This window comes from Fonsecaea nubica (assembly GCF_001646965.1).
Source record: "Fonsecaea nubica strain CBS 269.64 chromosome Unknown Scaff7, whole genome shotgun sequence".
NCBI lineage: Eukaryota > Fungi > Ascomycota > Eurotiomycetes > Chaetothyriales > Herpotrichiellaceae > Fonsecaea > Fonsecaea nubica.
The window spans coordinates 356010-375713 of record NW_019173680.1 but is presented as its reverse complement, the minus strand read 5'-3'; the positions used below and the strand labels follow the sequence as shown (position 1 = coordinate 375713).

Sequence of the window (19704 nt, the reverse complement as noted above, 5' to 3'; positions counted from 1 at the left end):
CAGGGATTCCTCTTTCGTTCCCCATCGGTAAATAGTCGCAGTTTTCAGATGCTCTTGTTGAGAACTGACCAACAACAACATTCACATGTCAAACACCTGCTGGATCAAACGGAAACATGAGGAGGCATGGAGAGAGCGCAACCAGCTGTCCTCTTATCATACTTCTCACTTCTTCCCACTCCCTATCATACGCCCTAGATCCGATCGTTCTCTTGCACCCCTTGACTCCCCTGTGGAATGTACTATGATTAACATTTACATCTCAATCTGACATAATGCTACTCTGTTCTCCAGTCTAACGCAGGCTTACCGTCCTGGCGTCGTTCCCGATCCCGCCTCGCCTGCGCCTGGCTCTTCCCCCTTTCACGTCGAGGCTGCGCGCGGCCCCAGTATCCGACCCTTCGCCATTTATCATATTTTGAATTCCTGCTTCTTCCTGTTGGCGGAGTTACTGGTGGCATTTAGAGAGACAACCATGAGATTATAAAGCATCTATATTGCATGTTTACCTTGTCGACGTTGAAGTTTTACCCCTTTCCCATCTGTCACTCCTCAATTCCACAACTATGGACCCATCCCTCCATCCACAGCCTTGCCGGCTTCTGAGTCTCCCCAACGAGGTCAAACTCCATGTCGTCGATTATGTGCGTCTCTGAGAAGAGTCCAAGGGAAAGTCATGTAACTGAGCAACTCCCAGATCGATACCCGCAGAGACCTCTACAATCTATCTCTAACATGTCGTGCCCTCGAGGACATTGTCATTAGCCGACTCTATCACAACGTCGACTTCCATCTCCCTCAATTCCCTCTGCCTGGAGCAGTCGCGTTCCGAGATGCCCTCGTTCAATCTGTTCGAGAACTCACAATCAGAAATGGCAGGACGCAGAGAAGGAATTCGGTCTTCAAGCGCAGGAGAATATCAGATGCGGGTTCTGTGGAGGGCCATGTGAACAGCCTACTTGAGAATGTTCCTAGCAGTCGAATGACGAGCTTTGCGTAAGTCAGTTGTACACGAGTAGGGCTGGCTGATACTGATTGTCCCAGACTTTTACATCAGAGCCCCCTAGGTCGCCGAACGTTGACGTCCCTCGCCCAACGACACGAGCGCACCCTCAGGCGCCTCCATTTCTACGACATTTCTTCCTGGAAAGAGGGAACGCTGGTTCCTAGATACCTGACAAGTCTTGAGGCCCGCACCGTCAATGATGGAGAGGCGGTGGAAAACATCCTAGCTGCTAATAGAAAGTCTATCGAAAGGTTGTCATTAGGGCAGGAAAAACAGCTGATCGACTCTTACCAATCGAGCAGGCTGAGTTTTCTCCAACAAATCCAGCAACCGCTAGAGACACTTTTCCCCTCGTTATATCGACTGGACACCTTCCCTCAACTACGCGAGCTGTCTCTGCAAGGCCTGGATCTGACTCCTCTACGGCCATCTTCGATTCCGCATGCCTTGTTCTTCTGTCAGCTGGAACGCTTCACCTTGGAATCCTGCGCTGGCAGCCATGATCTCCTTCAATCCATCGCAGGAACGTTCCACTGGGCGTCGACGTCCCCGGAGGCACCTCAGAACCCACGCGTCAGCCCGTCCTTGAAGCACTTTCTTTTCCGCCACGAAAATCCTACAGCCCCCCTCAAGGAAGCCCTCGTCCGCTTCCTCAGCTCATTCACCGGCCTCCGGACCTTGTCCCTATTATTTGAAAACGGCGCCATACTTGAAAGGCCGAGCACGTTCATCGCCGAACACGGTCCCACCCTTGAAACTCTTGTGTTTGAATCCCGCATCCAGCCTCGTGAACACCTCTCAATTGACACTTCGCGCCCCTTCGGCGTTGGTGGATACAGTCATGATTTGTGGGAGGAGTCGATCAACGACATCGCCCGCCTCTGCCCCAACCTGATAGAACTCGGCATGGGCTTCCCCTGGAATGATGAGATGATCCGACTGCGAAAGACCGCTCTCCCAACGCTCGAGCACCTGCGAACCATCCACATCCGTAATTTCCCTGAGAACCAAGTATTTAGCCAAGTGGGAGACTACACCATCAAAGAGTACGCGACAAAGTTCGTCGAATGGGTCTTTCCCTCCTCGGTCGGAGGAACAACACCACCCCTGACACACCTCGCCATTGGCCCGACACTGTACGAGTCTCGATGGAAGATCATGCCTCCTTCCATTGCCACGGATGTAAACACTTCCACCACCCAGCGCCGTCAGCAAGCGACATCGCGCGCACAGCCACCCGAGTTTCTACGCACGCACCATTTCTGCCTCGACTGGGCCAAGACGCGCTTCAACCGCTGGAGCTGTCTAATCACGCCCGTCTCGGAAAAATACATGGAAGAGATCACCGGCCAGAAACCTCTGGGCGGTGTCTTTGAACAAGTGTGGTTGAGGTGAAACACTTCGATGCCGTTCTGATTGTTTTGCCTGGGGCTAGAAAAGACGAGCCAGGCGCTCACCTCTGTTTCGATCAATTTTCGCCATCTCCCGACATTGGCGTCTCACCTGATCCCTTGCCAGAATCGATGTATCATTTGGGATGGATTGGTTATATCGGGGCCATTATTTTTGGAATCTTCTGTTCTCCCGTGTTGGAGCTGCCATTTTTTCCATCGTTTTCATCTGTTGTTTATTTCTTTGTAGCGAGCGAGCGAAACGATACCCATATAGACCGACCGACTAAAATGTATTTAATCTGGGGTTTGAAGGACGAGTGTAATAAAATAGAACTAGCATTGGTGTCATCCTTTTTGGAGTGAGAATAGAGCCTGCAAAATAGTAATATCGAGGATATCCTCAGACCATCGTCATTACATGCCTGATTCAATTAAAGGGTACGAGTACGGGGGCAGATATAGATATATCGAAAGTCATTCCGAGTGATCAGCTCAATGCATACATATGTTTATATGTACCGAGGACTGAGTACCGAGTACATATCGTCCTCGTTCGGGGCCGTTCTCATGCTTGTCCCTCTGTGCGGTCTGAGTCAAGGTCTCGGTCCTTGTCTGTACCTGTACCTGTACTTGTAGATTCTCCTTGTCCTTGCCCGGCCGTGGCTGGACCCCTGGCGTCGGACTTTCTGGTGGCGTGCAGTTTCCTCAATCTCCTTGTTCTCCAGTCAGCCAGGTCTTCGGCGGAAATCTGTCCCCGCGTGGAGCTCTCTTCGCGTCGCTGGCTGACGGCCTGCTGCGTCCTCTGCTGCTTGAGGAGGCGGTCCTGCTCCGCCACGCCTTGCTCGATTTGTTGGCCCGCCACGTCGCTCGGGATGCCGTTGCTGCCTGTTTCTGGGGAGGCAGAGAGGGAAATGCGTCTGCCGAGTTTGTAGTCCCATTCCCAGTCGCCTGACTTGCCGCCACTCTTGGCCGTGACCCGCGTCGCTGTGAGGACCATTTCCTTGTCTACGCCCTTGAGCATGTCGTACATGGTCAGCCCTGCCATAGACGCCGCGGTGATGGCCTCCATTTCCACCCCGGTTTTGCCCTCGCAGGCCACCGTCGCTGTCACCAATACGCCACCGTAGAGCCGATCCATATCACCGGGAATCCCGACGTCTCCTTTCCCCTCTGATAGAGGATACGGCAGCTTGTCTGTCATGAATGGTTCCAGGCGGACTGTCGCACCCGTGATGTTGAGACCCGGATGAGCAAGAGGGATGAGATCAGATGTCTTCTTCGCAGCCTGGATGCCCGCTATCCGAGCCACGGCCAGCGCATCACCTTTCCGTAGCCGCGATGCAAACAGCACCCCATAGGTCCCGTAGTGAGAGAAAAGTAGCAGAGTTGTTGCCGTCGCGGAGCGGGAGGTAGGTTTCTTGTTTGCGATAGAAACCATGTGCGCTTCGCCATCAGCAGTTAGGTGAGTGAGGGTCGCATCCGCGCTGGCTGCTGCTTGGGACTCTGCTTGTTCCCCTTCAACAGACTGTTTCGATTGATCATTTTCTGTCCACCAACCTGGTGAGCCTCTACTACTGCGACCATTGGGAGGGCTCTGGTGGTGATACACACGCTTCATGATATCTCGAATCAGATACTGGCCGTACGACTGCGATCTATACCTTGCTCTCGAGGCTTTCCCCTGTAAGGATCGTTGTCGGCTCTCGTCCCAACTACGAAAGGAATTTGCAGGAATATTCTCCGGCTTCTTTGTTGGAACACGTCGGTACAAGGACTGACCATGAACATAGCGGAAGGGCTTATGCCTCAATCCGGCCAGCGAGGTTGAGACACTGAACCTTCTGAGCCCAGCGGGGTTTGTCGAAGATAGCGAAGAAAGGTAGCGAACTTGAGACCACGACAGGGAAGGTGTAGGTTGGTGCAGCAGATGCATCGGGAGAGAGGATTGGTGGAAGATATTCATGGCGTTAGCATAGCTGGGGAGGCATGTCCGAGGCGGCGAAGGAGACAAAGATTGTTTGAGAGGAGCATCATCTACAGAAGCACAACAGTCAGCTAAATCACTGACCAGATGAAATGGGCGGAGGAGAAAGAGGAACGCAGACACGAAATAGGTCTATATTCATCATATCGAAACTTTGATATTGTGTACTGTTGTTCCACATGGCCGTTTGTCGTGGCAACTTGAAGATCTGGGATAGAGAGAGGAAGTCAAGGCCTACCCACCTATAAGAATCATTGGTCTGTTTTTCATATTCTCCAGCTCGCCAATGCCAGCATGCTTCTCCTTCTTGCGCTTCACCGCCATGCCAATGACATTGAGCAACTTTGCTTCCTGTTCAGACGTCCCTGGCTCTCCAGTCCCAGACAGTCGCTGGCGGTGATTTAGCTCGAGCTGTCGAATAGCCTTCATGGCTTCGACATCAATTGGGTTGCCGTGATTGGATTCGCGTAGAATATCCCGCAAGGAGATTTCGGCATTTCCAAAGAGGCACACCTTCAGATTACCATCGGAGGTGATTCGAAGTCGATTGCAAGTGCCGCAAAAGTTGTGCGTCATGGACGTGATAAACCCGATTCGACCAGCAAAACCTGGGACTTTGTATGTCTTGCTCGTGTCGTTCTTGTGATCTCGTACCTTTTCGACAGTGGGATATTTTTGGCGGATAAGAGCCAACATTTCCCTGAAGCCCAACATCTTTTTCTCCGACCATTTGTTACCGTCAAATGGCATGTACTCGATAAATCGCACCTCGAGATCTTGGTCCCTGCCAAGTTCCACAAATGGTAGAATCTCCCGTTCATTCAAGCCCCGCATTACCACACAATTGATCTTGAGTTTGATGGCTGCTCCCAGTTTATTCATCTCAAGTATGCGATTGATTGATTTCATGACTGCATCGTGTCCATTTCTCCGCGTCATAATGGTGAACTGGTAAGGATCGAGTGTATCCAAGCTCAAATTGACCCCAGTCAGCCCGGATTCAACCATGGAATCGAGTTTTCGATGTAAAGATATGCCATTTGTTGTTATACACAATTCTTTCAGACCATCGCCTCTCAATTTCCCAATCTGATGCATGAGATCCACAATATCTTTTCGAACCGTGGGTTCACCCCCGGTCAGTCGAATCTTGTCGACGCCTTGTTTAACAAACAATTCCGACAGATATACAATTTCGGGGGTTGTGAGTAACTGCGCGGAAGGAGAAAGCGGAACACCTTCCTCGGGCATGCAATAAAGACATCGTAAATTGCATCGTTCGGTGATTGATATGCGCAGATAGTTATGCTGGCGCGAGTAGTTGTCGGTCAGAAAGGACGAGAAAGGTCGTGGTTCGGACTCGTTTCGTAAGCCTTCGAGTCGTGGCCGCTCGTTCTGAGGCGCGGGAGGGCTCTGGTCTTGGAGTGTATGTGCCTGCCATCGCGGATCTGCTGCTGCAGGTCGCTGGGGTTGGATGTTCGTAGCAGTGGACAACGGGCGCTGAGGATACCGAGGAGGCTTCGTGTGGCGAAAGGTTTGTGGCCTTGTTTGGCGCAATAGAGTGGCAATCATCTGTTTGAAGCTGGCTTCAGCCATGGTCGGAGAGAGTGAAAGGTGGGAAGAAGGTCCAACATGGGGACCGAGGGGAATAGTAGAGGTTTTGTCATTAGAAGAGCTGAACTATTCGGGATAAATAATAAGGCATTGCAGAAGCAATCTTATACGCGGATGACATGCTAGCAATGGGCAAACCATCAATCTCTAGATTGATATTAGTCACTGTGCAGGAATTTAATGGCAAAGAGGAGACGGAGATGTGAGGAGAAACTAATGCAGTTTGCCGAACTTGGAAACCTCGCGCGAGATCCGTACGAACCGGGGACGAAGATGGGTTTGACCACGTGACACAGACATCAGCCACATATATCAGCCACACTCGCCACAGCTCCGGCGTTAAAGTTTGATAAGAACGAACCGATCTCTGCTCGGCCGACGAAATCTGAGAGACCTGTTTCATTCCGCACGAGATTTTGTCGGTTGAGGGATGATAAATCAAGGTGTCAGATCGCTCATGTTGGAATTCTTTACTCAATATAGAACCATCCTCCACGGGCTTGAAGCAAAGCGGTGAATCGACGTCCTACCTGATGAATGAAGCACGGTCAGAAACCTCTTCTAGCCAGTCATTTGCGAGGACCAGAGAAATATGAGGATGGCCGTTGTTGGGTTTGTCCACAGTTGGATCAATGTTTCGCGTGTCCAAAGTGTGTTGGTGGTAGTTGTGAGTGTTTCGGAGCCGCGGTGGATTTTGGCGCCTGAAAATTGAAGCGTCGCAAACCCATAAGTGATCGCCCCAATCAATATAGTCACGTGACTACAAGGAAGAGTGAACAAAGTTGAGTAATAACACCGGAGGCCTTTCTGCGCTTTGGCCAGTGGTGCCAGAAGATCCATAGCCACAGGTTTGTGTTGCTATACGAGTACTCGGTACAAAGAACTCGTACTCGTAGGTCTGCCAATGCTTGCCGGTTCTTGGCCGTGCCTCTGTAAGATTCGTGGCAGCCTGAAGACGGAGGCCAATAGTTCAATGATTGGTGGAAATCACGTAGCAGATGCGCTGATCACGGGGAGACAAAACTGCCGATATGCCGGGCTCTCGCAAGACAACCACCAAAACCGGACCCCTAGCAGCCACACGGGCCAGTCACAGGCGCTGCAAGGGGGGGGACTCTCCGACACAGCCTCAGCACTTGCCCCCAAGTGTTGTGGCTCTTGCGCGCTCTCGTCCGGATGAGCCCTGCGCAACTCTGGCTCTGCCAACTTTCCCTCTCTTGCTGCTTTCCCTCTTCTCCCTTCCTTGTTCCACTCCCCCCTACGATCCTCACTTCACTCTTCAATCATTCCCTCGTTCCATCACCAACACGCCCTCGCTATCTCACGACCGATATACAGACACCTTCACATCGACTTCAGACGAGAAAATTCACATGAAATCTGATTGACGACCTTGTGAACCCTCTGTACCTATTTTTAGGCTGCCTTTAAAGCCGTGTAGGCTCCTAGGCCACGCACCCCTCTAGTAAACCACCCTCAACTCTACCATGAGTTACCCTACTTCACAATCGAGCATGTCTCAACTCAACACCACGTTTGACCCTGACTACGATTCTTTTTTGAACATCGAGAATGAATTCACACCTGCAACAACTTCTCCAGACATCAAGTCAGTCCCGATGCTGACCCCTCAGTCGTCCATCCCAGGCTCTGCAACCTTTGCGTCGAGCTCGACTCCTACCACTTTCCCGGGACCCAGCTTCCAGTACGATCGATATCATCAACAGACTGGCATACCAATTGGCGCTCTTGCAAGCACTTTCAACATCAACAAGGCGACTGGGTTACAATATCATGAGGGGAATGGAGGCTTCATTATGCCAACAGAGACACTGAACATGCCTTTGAGCGACTTGGACGAGTTTGACTTCTCTCGCAACCCTGCTGATATGGATTTCGAGACGGATTCGCCAAACGGTCTTCCAATGTTCTACTCTGAGGCTGGGTCTGGTCCAACTCAGTTCGTCAGCCCAACCACTTTGGTGTCCCAGAATACCACCACTTCCGCTCCGAAACGAATCTATCCTGGAATGCACAGTCAGCAGGCTGCCCAGGCCAAGGCGCAACAGGCTCAGAAACAGGAACAGATTGCACGACAGCAGCAGCCCCATCCTCAAAGCCAGAAACCCCTTCCAGGTTCGGTAACCGTCAAAACTCAGCCGGCCAAGGACCCCCTCGTCGAAGAAAGCATCACTAAGGTCTTGAATCGGATGAGGCAAGCCAGCGCTGTTTCCATGTCTGATGACGACAACTCTCCTGTGACAGGAATGTCAAACATGCCTCGCTTGAAGAAGGACGAAGATGACATGGATGAAGATGAACGTCTCCTGGCCAGCGAAGAAGGCAAAAAGCTGTCCAGTAAGGAACGTCGCCAACTCAGGAACAAAGTATCTGCCCGTGCATTCCGTTCCAGAAGAAAAGGTATACCCCACTATCTGATTTATTTTCGAGACATCTGCTAACTCCGTCCTCAGAATACATTTCTCAATTAGAAGGAGAAGTTGCCGCCAAAGCTCAAGAGGCCAACGACTTGCGTGCTCAAAATCAGCAACTTCGAGAAGAGAACAACCGTCTCACCGACCTCACGCGAATGTTGCTATCGTCTCAAGCCTTTTCAGGCTTTTTGCAAGAGCTCAGCCAGTCTGGCTTGCCAGCACCGAACGTCCAGAGTAACACTCAGCAGCAAAAGGCCGTTACAAGCAAGCCTCAGCCCCAATCTCACGTCGTGAAAAAGGACATCGGCTCAGACGAGGCTGCACATAGCATGCATATTCAGCAGCCTCAAGTTGGGATGGCGCTAATTCCAGACACCCCGGTTGATTTCTCTGTGCTTCAACCATCAAATGGCTGGATGAGCGCTCTCCCAACCAACGACTTCCAAGTCTATGCCGTCACGGCATTACCAGAACCCCCAATCCTGGACCTTGAAAGTCTGTCAGGAAAATCCAAATCAAGCCATGACTCAAGTAAAGGGGCAAAAGACTCACCCCGTATCCCCGAGCTACCCAATCGGGTGCCAACTTTCACGTCACCAGAAACGCCCAAGGTTGACGATTCAGTCTCCCTCGACCGAGAAAACTTTGCGTTGTACTTCGAACCTGCTGTCTCTCATTTGGAAGATACACTGGATTGTACAGAGCAGGATACAGAACTTTCTGATGAAGAAAAGGCGGCTCATTTGCAATCATTGTGCCATGGTCTCGACGAATCTTGTGACAAGCTCGAGCAGTATGTGTCGCATATGAAATGAAATTCTGCTCATCTAGCAATAGTGGGAAGTCAGGAAAGTGATGACGGTGGTTCTCTAAAATTAGGTTGAACACCTGGCTCACGGGTTGAAGGAATTTGGGCTCTTTGATGGCCAATATATAGGGTCTCGGTATCATACTCATTTTCATTATGGTGTCCATATCTCCTTCCGCAAGCTTCTGCAACCCAGTAATACGTAGAAACGGTATCTCACCGCGAATACTGACAGACACCATTTTTTTTTAAAAAAACAACTGAACGACAGAAAAGTCGGATGACTTTGTATTGGCTCATATGTATTGTCGTCATGAAAAGGTTGAAGGTTGTCACAAATTGGGAGCGTGGCGACGCGAGGCAGCGTCGCAGCCTCGTCAACGGGCGCAGTCACTGACACTTTTTTTTGGTGCACAACATCATTCCTCCCATCGCTCAAAATTTGCGGAACACGCTCCAGACACTCATTTACTGTGACTCAACTGTCTACCTGATCCTAGGTGTGCCAGTATATGTACACTGCTTGCGAGGGCTTTGTACTTTGGACTGGACCATGCTCTGACACACATTCCATCCCTACTCAGTCGCCGTGGCTATCCTGAAGCCAGTCTCTGTCTTTCCTTGGGCAGACTCTGCGGGCCAGCTCATCGCCAGGGACCGAAATTCGACGATTCGTTCCTTCTCCCCTTTTCTTGCGAGACCTTACCGCTCGAGTCGACTTCCTGATCTCTTCCGGTACCCAAAATCTTATAGGGCCAGACGACAGCGGCCGCGCCTGGGCCCAGAACGTTGTGTCTCAACAAAAGGAAGACTGATCTGGGATGAAGGAAAGGCAGGAATACAAGAGAGAGATTTTAGTTCCCCTAGAGCCCGCCTGAGCATTTCCCGCCCGCCTGCGCAGAGACTATCTACAGTCTGGTCGTGGCGTAAGGCCTACAGCAAAAGTGGTCCACCGGGACAAGTTGGAATTGAGGAACTGTCGACCACGACACTCCCAGACTCCCACACAATGCGTCCGCAAAAGGAGGGTGCCAAACCGGTCGGGGTGCGCACAAATTTCCACTTTCAATTCATTACAACCCCCACCTCTGATACGCCTGGAACGGCGCTCGTATTGCACTTCGACTCCAAGAGATACATATTTGGGGAGATCACTGAAGGAACTCAAAGAGCAACTGTACAACGTGGGATTGGGCTCCGGAAAGTTCGCGGCCTCTTCCTCTCAGGAAAGACGCTCTGGAACAATGGAGGCGTCATAGGCCTCATCCTGTCAATGGCAGACGTGCAGCAGTCGGAGATTGATGAAGACACCATGAAACGTCCTAGATTGCACATACATGCAGGACCAAAGCAGCTACACTCGTTTGCATGTGCGCGCCGATTTGTTTTCCGTACGGGGATGCCGTTGTCAGTTCACGAGGTCGACGTTTACAAGAACAGGACCAATCCGAAGCCGATACATGTGGATGAGAATATCCGGGTGTGGGCACTGCCTCTTGAGGACCGCTCTACCATAACTACGCTGCCTAAGAGAACTGAAGGGTCTACCATTGATGAGTTTCAGTTGGAAAGGGAACAGACTTTGCGAAACGACGTCGTGAACAACATGTTCGATTCTGATTGGAGGCGTGATCAACTCTTGCAGGCAAAGCTCAAGGACATCAAACTACCAGCAGTGGTGTGGGTGAGGGATCCCGAGACGAAAGCGCTGATCACTTATCCTGTTTTTGACATGGATAAAACCACCCTTGCGCCCGACACGGAAGTCCTCGTTCGCAGTCCCTGGCCTGCTTCGACTGTACAGGAGCTGCCACCGGCAAGAGGCTTGCCAGAAACTGTGGCGATGTCCTATATTGTAAAGGGCCATCCTCAGCGTGGTGAATTTGACGTCGCAAAGGCAAAGGCCTTGGGTCTGCGCCCAGGGCCAAAGTATGCAAAACTAGTAGCCGGGGAGTCCGTCGAGAGTGACGACGGTACACAAGCCACAATCACGCCGGAAATGGTCCTGAATCCCACTCGGCCGGGCAGAGGGTTTGCATTATTCGATATACCCTCAGCTGGCTATCTTGAAGAGCTCGAGCGACAATTGGATTGCCAGGCCGACTGGATTCTGGAGGGAGTCGAGACCGCAGTCTGGATGACCAAAGGTAAAGTACTAGAGGCAGACAAATTTCACCAACTGCTTCATAAGCTCAAAGACCTGAAGCATATCATTTCGGACCCTCACCTATGCAATGACTACATTGCCTATGACTCTTCCGCCATATCCTCTGCCAGATTGTCTCAGATCGCACCAAGCCTCTTCTCCATCCCTAGGTTCGACAATTCGAATGCCTATCGAAGTATGATCGATACATCGGTGGTTGAGCTAGACAATCTCTTCGACAAAGTCCGAGTTATACCAGCAAGAAGAGGTCTGAAAGTGCATGTCGAGCCTCATCCCGCCATAGATGATGGTGAGGTCGTACCCGGCCTTGACTTGGAGGCATTTACAACGCCTCTAGAGCCAGCAGTACAAGAAGTGTTGCCAGACGATTTGTCAACGTACCGTGCTTCAGACTCTGAGTTCAGAACTGGCATGGATTTGGATGAGCCGGAAATCGTAACGCTAGGAACCGGCTCAGCAGCTCCCTCAAAATATCGCAACGTTTCATCTCTGCTTCTTCGAATGCCCAATGGGATGGGGAACTACCTGTTTGATTGCGGTGAAGGTACTCTTGGTCAGTTGAAAAGGCTTTATAACGCCGATCAACTGGACGAAATTCTGTTCAACCTCCGAGGAATTTGGATATCACATCTTCACGCAGACCATCATCTGGGCACAGTGTCCATACTAAAGGCAGTATTCCAGACTGCTCAACGACTGTCCGATTCTGGGCAACGTGATCGGCCCCCACCTCCGTATATGATGTCTGAGATCAACATGATAGACTATTTGGATGACTACGAATCTGTTATGGGCATACCGACCGATATGCTCTGCACCCCGATCGCCTGTGATCCCCACAGAGGCCTTTTTCATCGAGGCAGACACTTTGAGATGCAGAATGACCTTTACATTAGTGAACTGCGCACTGTGAAAGTAAGTCACTGTCATGGTGCACAGGCCGTCTCTGTCACTTTTAAAAATGGGTTCAAATTTTCCTACAGTGGCGATTGTCGTCCCAACGAGGCATTCTGCGAGATTGGCGCCGACTCAGACGTCCTAGTACATGAAGCCACTTTTGACGACGGCATGGAAGGCGATGCTATGGCTAAAAAGCACAGCACAACCGGCGAGGCTGTAGGTGTTGCATTGAGTATGCGCGCCAAAAACCTCATCCTCACACATTTCAGTCAGCGATACCAGAAAATCCCCGTCTTCAGCAGTGTCAAAATGCCAGAGCGTGTCTCCGAAGAGGACTTGCTTGATGACGTTGATGCTGAGGTGATCAACACAAGTGCTCATGCCAATGAAGACAGCTTAGAATCGGAGGATCATTCTGAACCAAAATTGGATCCTTCGTCGTGGGAACAACCTGACTCGGTCGTGCGTGACCTCAACATCGCCGTGGCTTTTGACCTAATGCACATGCGTGTCTCACAAATTCAACACATGAAACGTCTCTTCCCTGCAATTTCCAAGATGTTTGAGATGGAGGAGGAAAAGAGAGCCCAAGTACGGATGGAAGCTGCCGCTCAACAGAAAGCAGACATAGAAAGCAGGAGATTAAAGAGGCTGCAAGCCATGGAAACAAACAAGAACAAGATGGACAAGAGCAAGGAAAAGCACATGAAAAAAAGCAAGAAACAGGGTCTGGTAGAGGGAACTGCGGACGAAGCACAGAGTCAGCGAACACCTGGGAGAGCGCAGGCGAGGAACGGTGATGGAACAGCAGCTCACCACCCTGCTCTTCCCGCCATTCTCGATGGGCCCAAGGCGGAGCACACAACGAGCAATGGAGTTGACATTGGTAAGACACGCCACACAAGGACCAGTGAGGGTGTGAATGCTAAGCGTGCTCAGACCGGTGACGGCTGCGAGGTGCCAATGCTGGACGTGGCGGCGCGAGGCAGCGTCTCAGCAGATCTGACCTCTGCAGAACCGAGGCCTGGCAACGGTGATGGAACCAGCACTGAAAGTCGAACAGCAATGAAGAAGCGCAGGCTTGAATAGTCTCCTCTCTGAGAGTTGACCAGACCTGGAAGCTGGTATTGCTTGCCTTGCGACCTGCTGGGCTGGAATGGAAAGGAAAGACAACGCTGCATCCCAATATCAGGCCACTGGTTTTGGTATTGTTCTTGTTCTTGTTACTTTCTTTCGTATTGATCACTTGTCATCACTCAGATCGGCTCACCGCAAGCACGATGATATCAAATTACCTCCCTACCTACCGCTACATAAATCGATAGATGGACGGACAGATAGATACCTAGGTAGAGCTCTTCTGGGTGCAATTGCCTACCTACCCGACTGAGCCCATCGATCTCATCTTATCTCATCTCTACCTTGTTCAGTTGGTATTTTGACGAGTGAGACGGGTTCTGTATCTAATCAATCGTATGGTGGTGGTGGACGAATCATCTTGTATAGAGGACGAGGTAGTTACAATGTATATATATATACCTGCACAAATACACAGATCAGGCTCGCCAGGTTCACCACCTCGGTACCGAAATCCTAGTGGTCCTGGAACATATTTATCACAATACATATAGACACTTCTGACATTGTGAGAGCCACTTGTTCGATTTCATATTATAAGCATCTGACAACCTTGCAACCTTACCCCTTACCCCTTTCCCTCCTTCTCTCCAATCACCCTAACCCCCATACCTATCGAGGCATAGAAGGAAGACCATCCTTGATGGACCGGACTTCCTAGACTGACTGACTGACTGACTGACTGACTGAGTGGTCAGGTCTATCTCCTCCTGCCTTGGTAATACCAACCGAGATCATTCCTCGAGGCAATCTCCGCCTCGTACGCTCCGCTCCACGTGGATTGGACGTCGTCCTTGCTCTCACTGACCCGGGATCGGCTCTGGCTCTGGATCTGGCTGTGGTGTTTGCTTTCGCTCCGACTGGCTGAGCTTCGCGATACTGGACTGTCCCGCACGTGCACGTCAGTGTGGTTGGCGTGGGTCAAGGTCCTTCTGTCGTGGTTCCGTCTCTCACTCGTGTGCACCCTCACAGATAGGCGCTCGGCGGTCGACTTCTTCCCCGGTGCCGCCCATGCCGATGTCGATGGTGTGGGGGGCGTGTCCGGCGACGAGGAGCTGGGGCTTTTGTCCGGAGGGGTGGAACTGATCGTGTCGTCGTACAGGTCAAGGATCTCTTCTGTTGAAGACGCCAAACGCCGCGAAGGCTTCAACGGGTCCTGCCGCACTACAGGTATAGGAGCCGATCTCGGTGAAAGCGTGGTCGTGCCTACATCTGCTGCAGAGCGGCTGACTTCGTCGTACAGACGGAGGAATAGATCTGATGCCGAGGACGGGGGCGTGAAAGGTGCCAGTCTAGAACCCGGTACGGGTTTCGGTCTCGAGGGTGTTTCAGATGTGGTTGTGAATGGAGATGGGGCGACGAGGTCGATGTATGTTTCTGCTGCACAGTGTCTCGGATTTTCCAATGGCAGATTGTGTCCTGTACCTGACAGGGTCTTGGACACCGTGGTTGCCACAGAGTAAATGCTCGAAGCCGAAGCCAAGACAGGGTCTGTTTCCCAAGAATCTCTTGACGAGCCAAAGGGCCGGTATACCCTGTCGTTGGTGGCCGGTCGTGTTGGTTCTTCTTGTCGTGATGTCTTCCACTGTGACCGCGGCGGTATGTATTCAAGCGGTTCCTCCTGGTGAGTAGGGGTTTTGCGCGTCCGTGAAGAAGCAGATGGTGGGTCTTCGACAACGCCAAAGCGTAATGCTCGTTCAGTGGTCGAGGAAGAACGTCCGTAAGGACTTTGGCCTTTTGTGGATGGGTCACCCGAAACAGAGCTGATATCTGATTCGAATGGAAATTTCGTGTGAGGACGTGGCTGATTTGGAAGGTAGGTCGTGCTGGTCAGCGCCTCATAGGCATCCATGCCCGGGAGATCGTCTTCGTTCGGTTCTCCTGGCAGACCTTCACCGGCATGGTTGTCACAGGCCCCGTCCAGATTTGCTGATCCTGAAGCTTCGTGCTCAGGGGCAACCGGGGGATTGGGAGCAAGGCGAGAGCTGCCGGTGCGCTTGGCTCTTGTTCTTCCGCTTTTCGTTCTGCTCAGCTTCATGTACTTGTATTTCTCCTTCTTCACTGCTTCGATGTTAGCTCTTGTCTTCTTCAGCGCCACTGCTTGCTCCTCATTCTGGAGCATAATGGTGTCGAGGTCGATATCTTGACCCGTCGCCCTCTCCACACATCTCGCCAGCGCGGCAATCCACACCTGCACCCATGATTGGAGTCTCGGGGTTCCATGCGCGGCGACGAAAGTTGACGTTGCCCTCGACCTGATTGTCCACCTCAGGTCCAGGAGAATCTCCAGATCACATGTAATGCGGGACAGGATGCATGCATAGCAGCGGTCACTTTGGTAACTCCACTTCGAGTCCTGGCTTGAGACCAAGAAGGTCTTTGCGTACTCGTCCTGTGTGAGCCACAAGGCGTGCAGTGCCCGAAGTCTCATGACTCGATCGTACTGCTCGGGAGAGAGCAGATCGCAGTGCGCAATGAGATTGTTGAGACGAATTCCCACCTCAAGCTGGACATGATGCAGCACGACATCCACGGCATCGTAGTATAGGGCTTTGTGTTGCTGACAGAGGTGGCCGCGAGGCGGCAAGAGGATATTCTCCAACCGACTCGACCTGAGAAAAGAAGGTATCGACTTTACCCCCTTGGCGATTCGCGATGACAGTGCTTCTGGAGCTTCATTGGGTCGGAATTGTAGGAGTTTTGCGAATGTTGGGATGCACACAGACGGGATCTCTTCAATATACATCTCGTCAGCTCTTCTCTTCTGGCCCTGAGAGTGTCACCGAGAAAGTCTCTCACCTGAGTCGTGCTCGTCGCGTGAGCTTGGTATTGTGAGAACAGTTGTTTCATTGACAGGCTTCAACGAAAAAGGTCTGGATAAAGTCTGGGAGGCTGCTGTCAGGAAATAATTTGGTTAGCTATAAAGGGGATGCGAGGACAAAGTTGACAGACCATGCATGGACCTTGGGAGGTTTGCACTTTCATAGGTCTACCCACTGACAATGGATCAAAGAAAATGGATCAAAGAAAATGTGCCGGACAAAGGAGAACTGTAGTTATTGTCCTTCATCAAGGCATTGCAATGTCAAGCAGACATGGAAAGATTTTTGCTTTGTCGGGATGAGACTTTGACAATGAGAACGAACGTCACCGTGGGCTGCGCTGCCTGCGCCGATCAACCAGGACTTTAGACTTGAGAAAATCAGGTTTGAGTATTGGAATGAGGCGAGGAGACAATTCCTTCTTGTTTATTCAAATATGCAAACCCCAGTACCACCATGACCTTTGGGCACCAGCCCGTATGTTGTACACATTACCTTGATTTGCAAGAACATAGTAAAGGCGCATAGGCTCTTTCCCCCAAAACCCCCTCATCTTGATCACATTCCGGTTCCTTGCCCTGTGCTCCCTAAAAGCAGTGCCGAATATGTACCATGAAAAATCTGGTCGTAACAATAAACATTTTATACACCGCTGTTCAATGCATCCCGTCCGCGTGTAGGATTGCCGGACTTCTGCTATGAATCCCTGCGACGCGATCCGATATTGACTTGGCATCGAAACCACTCTTGCGTCTGGTGCTTCTCCGCAAGGCTTGTTTGACTTCCTGTTCTTCCCTTGCTTCCTCCTCGAGTGCTTGAGGTCCAGCATTTTCTTTGTCGTCAAGGACCTGCCTCTGACTTGACTGAGCTTGATGCTCTGCATGACCCTTGTCAATGATTGGCGAGTTGACAATGTTAGCTGCAGCAGCAGCAGCATCTGCGTCCACTTTCTTCTGGGCCGCAATCCTATCGCGTTGGTAACGGGCTGACACATCACCACCGGTCCATGCGGTATTAAGAAGGCGGTCCCAGAATGTGAAGAATGGTTGTGAAAAGTTAGTCTTGATGCCCCAACTCTGATGGTGCACGTCGTGATAAGCCGCGTTATTCGAGGTAATGTGTTGCAGAGGATCCCATGGAAAAGCATATCCACAATGGTCGTCAACCGTCTTGATTGACGAGATGGTGAAAAACCACATGCCTTGTCTAATGGTCATCCCGGTTGTCAAGTAGGCCACTCCCGTCCCAAGCGTGTCAAGCATGAAGCCTTCCAGAGGATGGTTGTAGAGCGCTCCATACGCGTATGGAACATACAAACGATGGTGCCGAGAATGGAAGGTGGTGTAAAGAAATTTGTTCATGTGCATGGCTCGATGAAGGAAATATTGCCATGTGTCTACGATCAGAGTCGCCACGGCAAATTGGATCAAAGGAATGCCAACCCAATAAATCGACTTCGCGGTCGTCATTTCCCACGATGCGAAAGATGGTGTGGAATAGATCCCTCCCACCAAAGCGCCTGCGAGTTGAGGATAGTCGGGTTGAAGTTTTCGACCAAGAGACATAGCATCTAGACCAATGAAACCGAGCAATGTTGGAATATATCTTTCGGCGAGACGCAGGCGCTGTGCCCAGACAGCAATATCATAATCCTCTTTACCGATCGTCTCAACAGGGTCAAAGGAAGCGATTATCAATCCAAACACCGTCTGGACTATTTGCTGGATAATCACGTCCCGAAGGACTTCGAATCTGGTAACATGATTGCGTTTGAGGACTTCAGCTGGAGTGTGCAACCTGTACTGCGAACACAGGTCATAGGTATCCAAGATGTGGAAGAACAGTGAGACAACCCAATAGGCAATGATAGGAGCGAGGAGCTGAAGGAGTGGATCTGATATGCCCGGGATCATAGAGGGGCGGGGTTTCAGAGTATAGGGAGGGAGACCAGGGAGGTCCGGAAACGTCGCGTTTGCCATGTTATCGGTCATGGAATGGCAAGAGGAGCAGGGACGATGTTCGATGTAGAGGTATCGCAGGGAGATATATTAAGGTGTGCGCGGGAGGCTCGGATGACCGTGCAAGGGTCTAATGGGGGGTGGAAAGGAAGGGCGTGCGTCTGCGTACGTTCAGCCCGGTGAGGGGAGTCGACAAAAGCAAAGTAGAAGACCAGTAGAAAGCGAAAGCAAGAGAAGATTATGAGAAGTGAAGGAAGCGAAGGAGTGAATTAAGACAAGATGAGAACATCAGAAGAGAGGTGGAGAGACCGACCAGAATGAACTGTACGGAGTAGAGGTGATCAGGATCAGGAGTTTCCGGAGAATTAATTTGGTGACGAAGGGAAATTTGCCTCCTCCATGCCTCCTTGCACCGGAGTCATGTGATTATCCTTGAGATTGAATTATCACGTGCGCCAAGCGGCGCATTGTTGAAGTAGACGCAGCAAAATTTTTGGTGGCAGCGCAACCCCACACCGCACTCCCGTTTGTCAAGTGGATGGGCATTCACAGGCCTAGATACCCTTTCGATCTTGAACCCCTCGTCAACCCAGCCAGGCTTGCGCTCATTCATTTTTTTCTTTCGCTCGGTCCTTTCCACCTTTAAGCGCACCCTCTCTCCATTATTTGCGTTTCTCTCTGCTCGCTGCAGCGCTTGATTCAAGATGATCATTTACAGGGTACAAACCATTTCATCCTCGAACACAGGGTCTTTTGACCCTACCCCGCCTGAATTAACTAACAATTTTTATATCAGGACATCATCAGCGGCGATGAGCTCGCGTCTGACACATCGAAAATCATCGACATTGGCAATGGCCTGTGGGAAATTGATGGCAAGATGATCACAAAAGGATCCGAGAACTTTGGTTAGTCTCGTCCTCATCCCTCATCACTCCGTAAACCGACTAAACTCTTTGAATTCAGTTCTCGAAGGCGCCAATCCATCTGCTGAGGGCGAAGACGCCGAAGACGGTGCGGATGACACCAAGGTCACGGTTCTTGATCTTGCCGACCAGTTCCGTCTACAAAAGCTCGAAGGTGGAATGAGCAAGAAATCGTATCAGTCCGAACTCAAGAGTACGTTACATTTCCTGGACTGCGGCTGGTCAAGGTTTTAGAATTGACACTGGCACAGAATACATGAAGGCACTGACGGAAAAATTGAAGGAGAAGGGGAAGAGCGAGGAGGAGATCAAGAAATTCCAGTCAGAAGCACCTGCCGCAGCCAAAAAGATTCTCGGCAACTGGGACAACTACGACATCTATCAGGGCGAGTCAATGACCGAGAACGGCATGTACGTCCTTGTTGACTTCCGTGAGGATGGCATGACACCATATGCGACCGTTTGGAAATGGGGCCTGGAAGAATACAAAGTGTAAGCGAAACAGCCAGATCGATTGGTGCATTCGAGGATACATACGACACGACAATGATGG

At 51.1% G+C, this 19704-nt stretch overlaps 8 protein-coding genes across 8 annotated transcripts; 4 read left to right on the top strand and 4 right to left on the bottom strand.

Annotated features, from left to right (window-relative positions):
- Positions 1 to 566: 566 nt before the first annotated feature.
- Positions 567 to 2401, top strand: AYO20_01751 (hypothetical protein; the record flags this gene model as incomplete). The annotated part of the gene is made up of 3 exons (XM_022640057.1): positions 567 to 644; positions 698 to 996; positions 1045 to 2401. The coding sequence occupies 3 exons, from the start codon at positions 567 to 569 to the stop codon at positions 2399 to 2401; spliced, it is 1734 nt and encodes a 577-aa protein (XP_022504012.1).
- A 564-nt stretch (positions 2402 to 2965) lies between these two features.
- On the bottom strand, positions 2966 to 4018 carry AYO20_01750 (hypothetical protein; the record flags this gene model as incomplete). Its single annotated transcript, XM_022640056.1, has 1 exon — positions 2966 to 4018. One exon carries the CDS (start codon positions 4016 to 4018, stop codon positions 2966 to 2968), a length of 1053 nt encoding a protein of 350 aa, XP_022504011.1.
- Positions 4019 to 4618: 600 nt separating this feature from the next.
- Positions 4619 to 5980, bottom strand: AYO20_01749 (hypothetical protein; the record flags this gene model as incomplete). Its single annotated transcript, XM_022640055.1, has 1 exon — positions 4619 to 5980. The coding sequence occupies one exon, from the start codon at positions 5978 to 5980 to the stop codon at positions 4619 to 4621; it is 1362 nt and encodes a 453-aa protein (XP_022504010.1).
- Positions 5981 to 7485: 1505 nt separating this feature from the next.
- On the top strand, positions 7486 to 9248 carry AYO20_01748 (hypothetical protein; the record flags this gene model as incomplete). Its single annotated transcript, XM_022640054.1, has 2 exons — positions 7486 to 8419; positions 8473 to 9248. 2 exons carry the CDS (start codon positions 7486 to 7488, stop codon positions 9246 to 9248), a joined length of 1710 nt encoding a protein of 569 aa, XP_022504009.1.
- A 1002-nt stretch (positions 9249 to 10250) lies between these two features.
- Positions 10251 to 13397, top strand: AYO20_01747 (hypothetical protein; the record flags this gene model as incomplete). Its single annotated transcript, XM_022640053.1, has 1 exon — positions 10251 to 13397. One exon carries the CDS (start codon positions 10251 to 10253, stop codon positions 13395 to 13397), a length of 3147 nt encoding a protein of 1048 aa, XP_022504008.1.
- A 748-nt stretch (positions 13398 to 14145) lies between these two features.
- On the bottom strand, positions 14146 to 16191 carry AYO20_01746 (hypothetical protein; the record flags this gene model as incomplete). Its single annotated transcript, XM_022640052.1, has 1 exon — positions 14146 to 16191. One exon carries the CDS (start codon positions 16189 to 16191, stop codon positions 14146 to 14148), a length of 2046 nt encoding a protein of 681 aa, XP_022504007.1.
- Positions 16192 to 16923: 732 nt separating this feature from the next.
- On the bottom strand, positions 16924 to 18246 carry AYO20_01745 (hypothetical protein; the record flags this gene model as incomplete). The annotated part of the gene is made up of 1 exon (XM_022640051.1): positions 16924 to 18246. One exon carries the CDS (start codon positions 18244 to 18246, stop codon positions 16924 to 16926), a length of 1323 nt encoding a protein of 440 aa, XP_022504006.1.
- Positions 18247 to 18929: 683 nt separating this feature from the next.
- Positions 18930 to 19647, top strand: AYO20_01744 (hypothetical protein; the record flags this gene model as incomplete). Its single annotated transcript, XM_022640050.1, has 4 exons — positions 18930 to 18944; positions 19022 to 19133; positions 19192 to 19344; positions 19403 to 19647. 4 exons carry the CDS (start codon positions 18930 to 18932, stop codon positions 19645 to 19647), a joined length of 525 nt encoding a protein of 174 aa, XP_022504005.1.
- Positions 19648 to 19704: the final 57 nt, after the last annotated feature.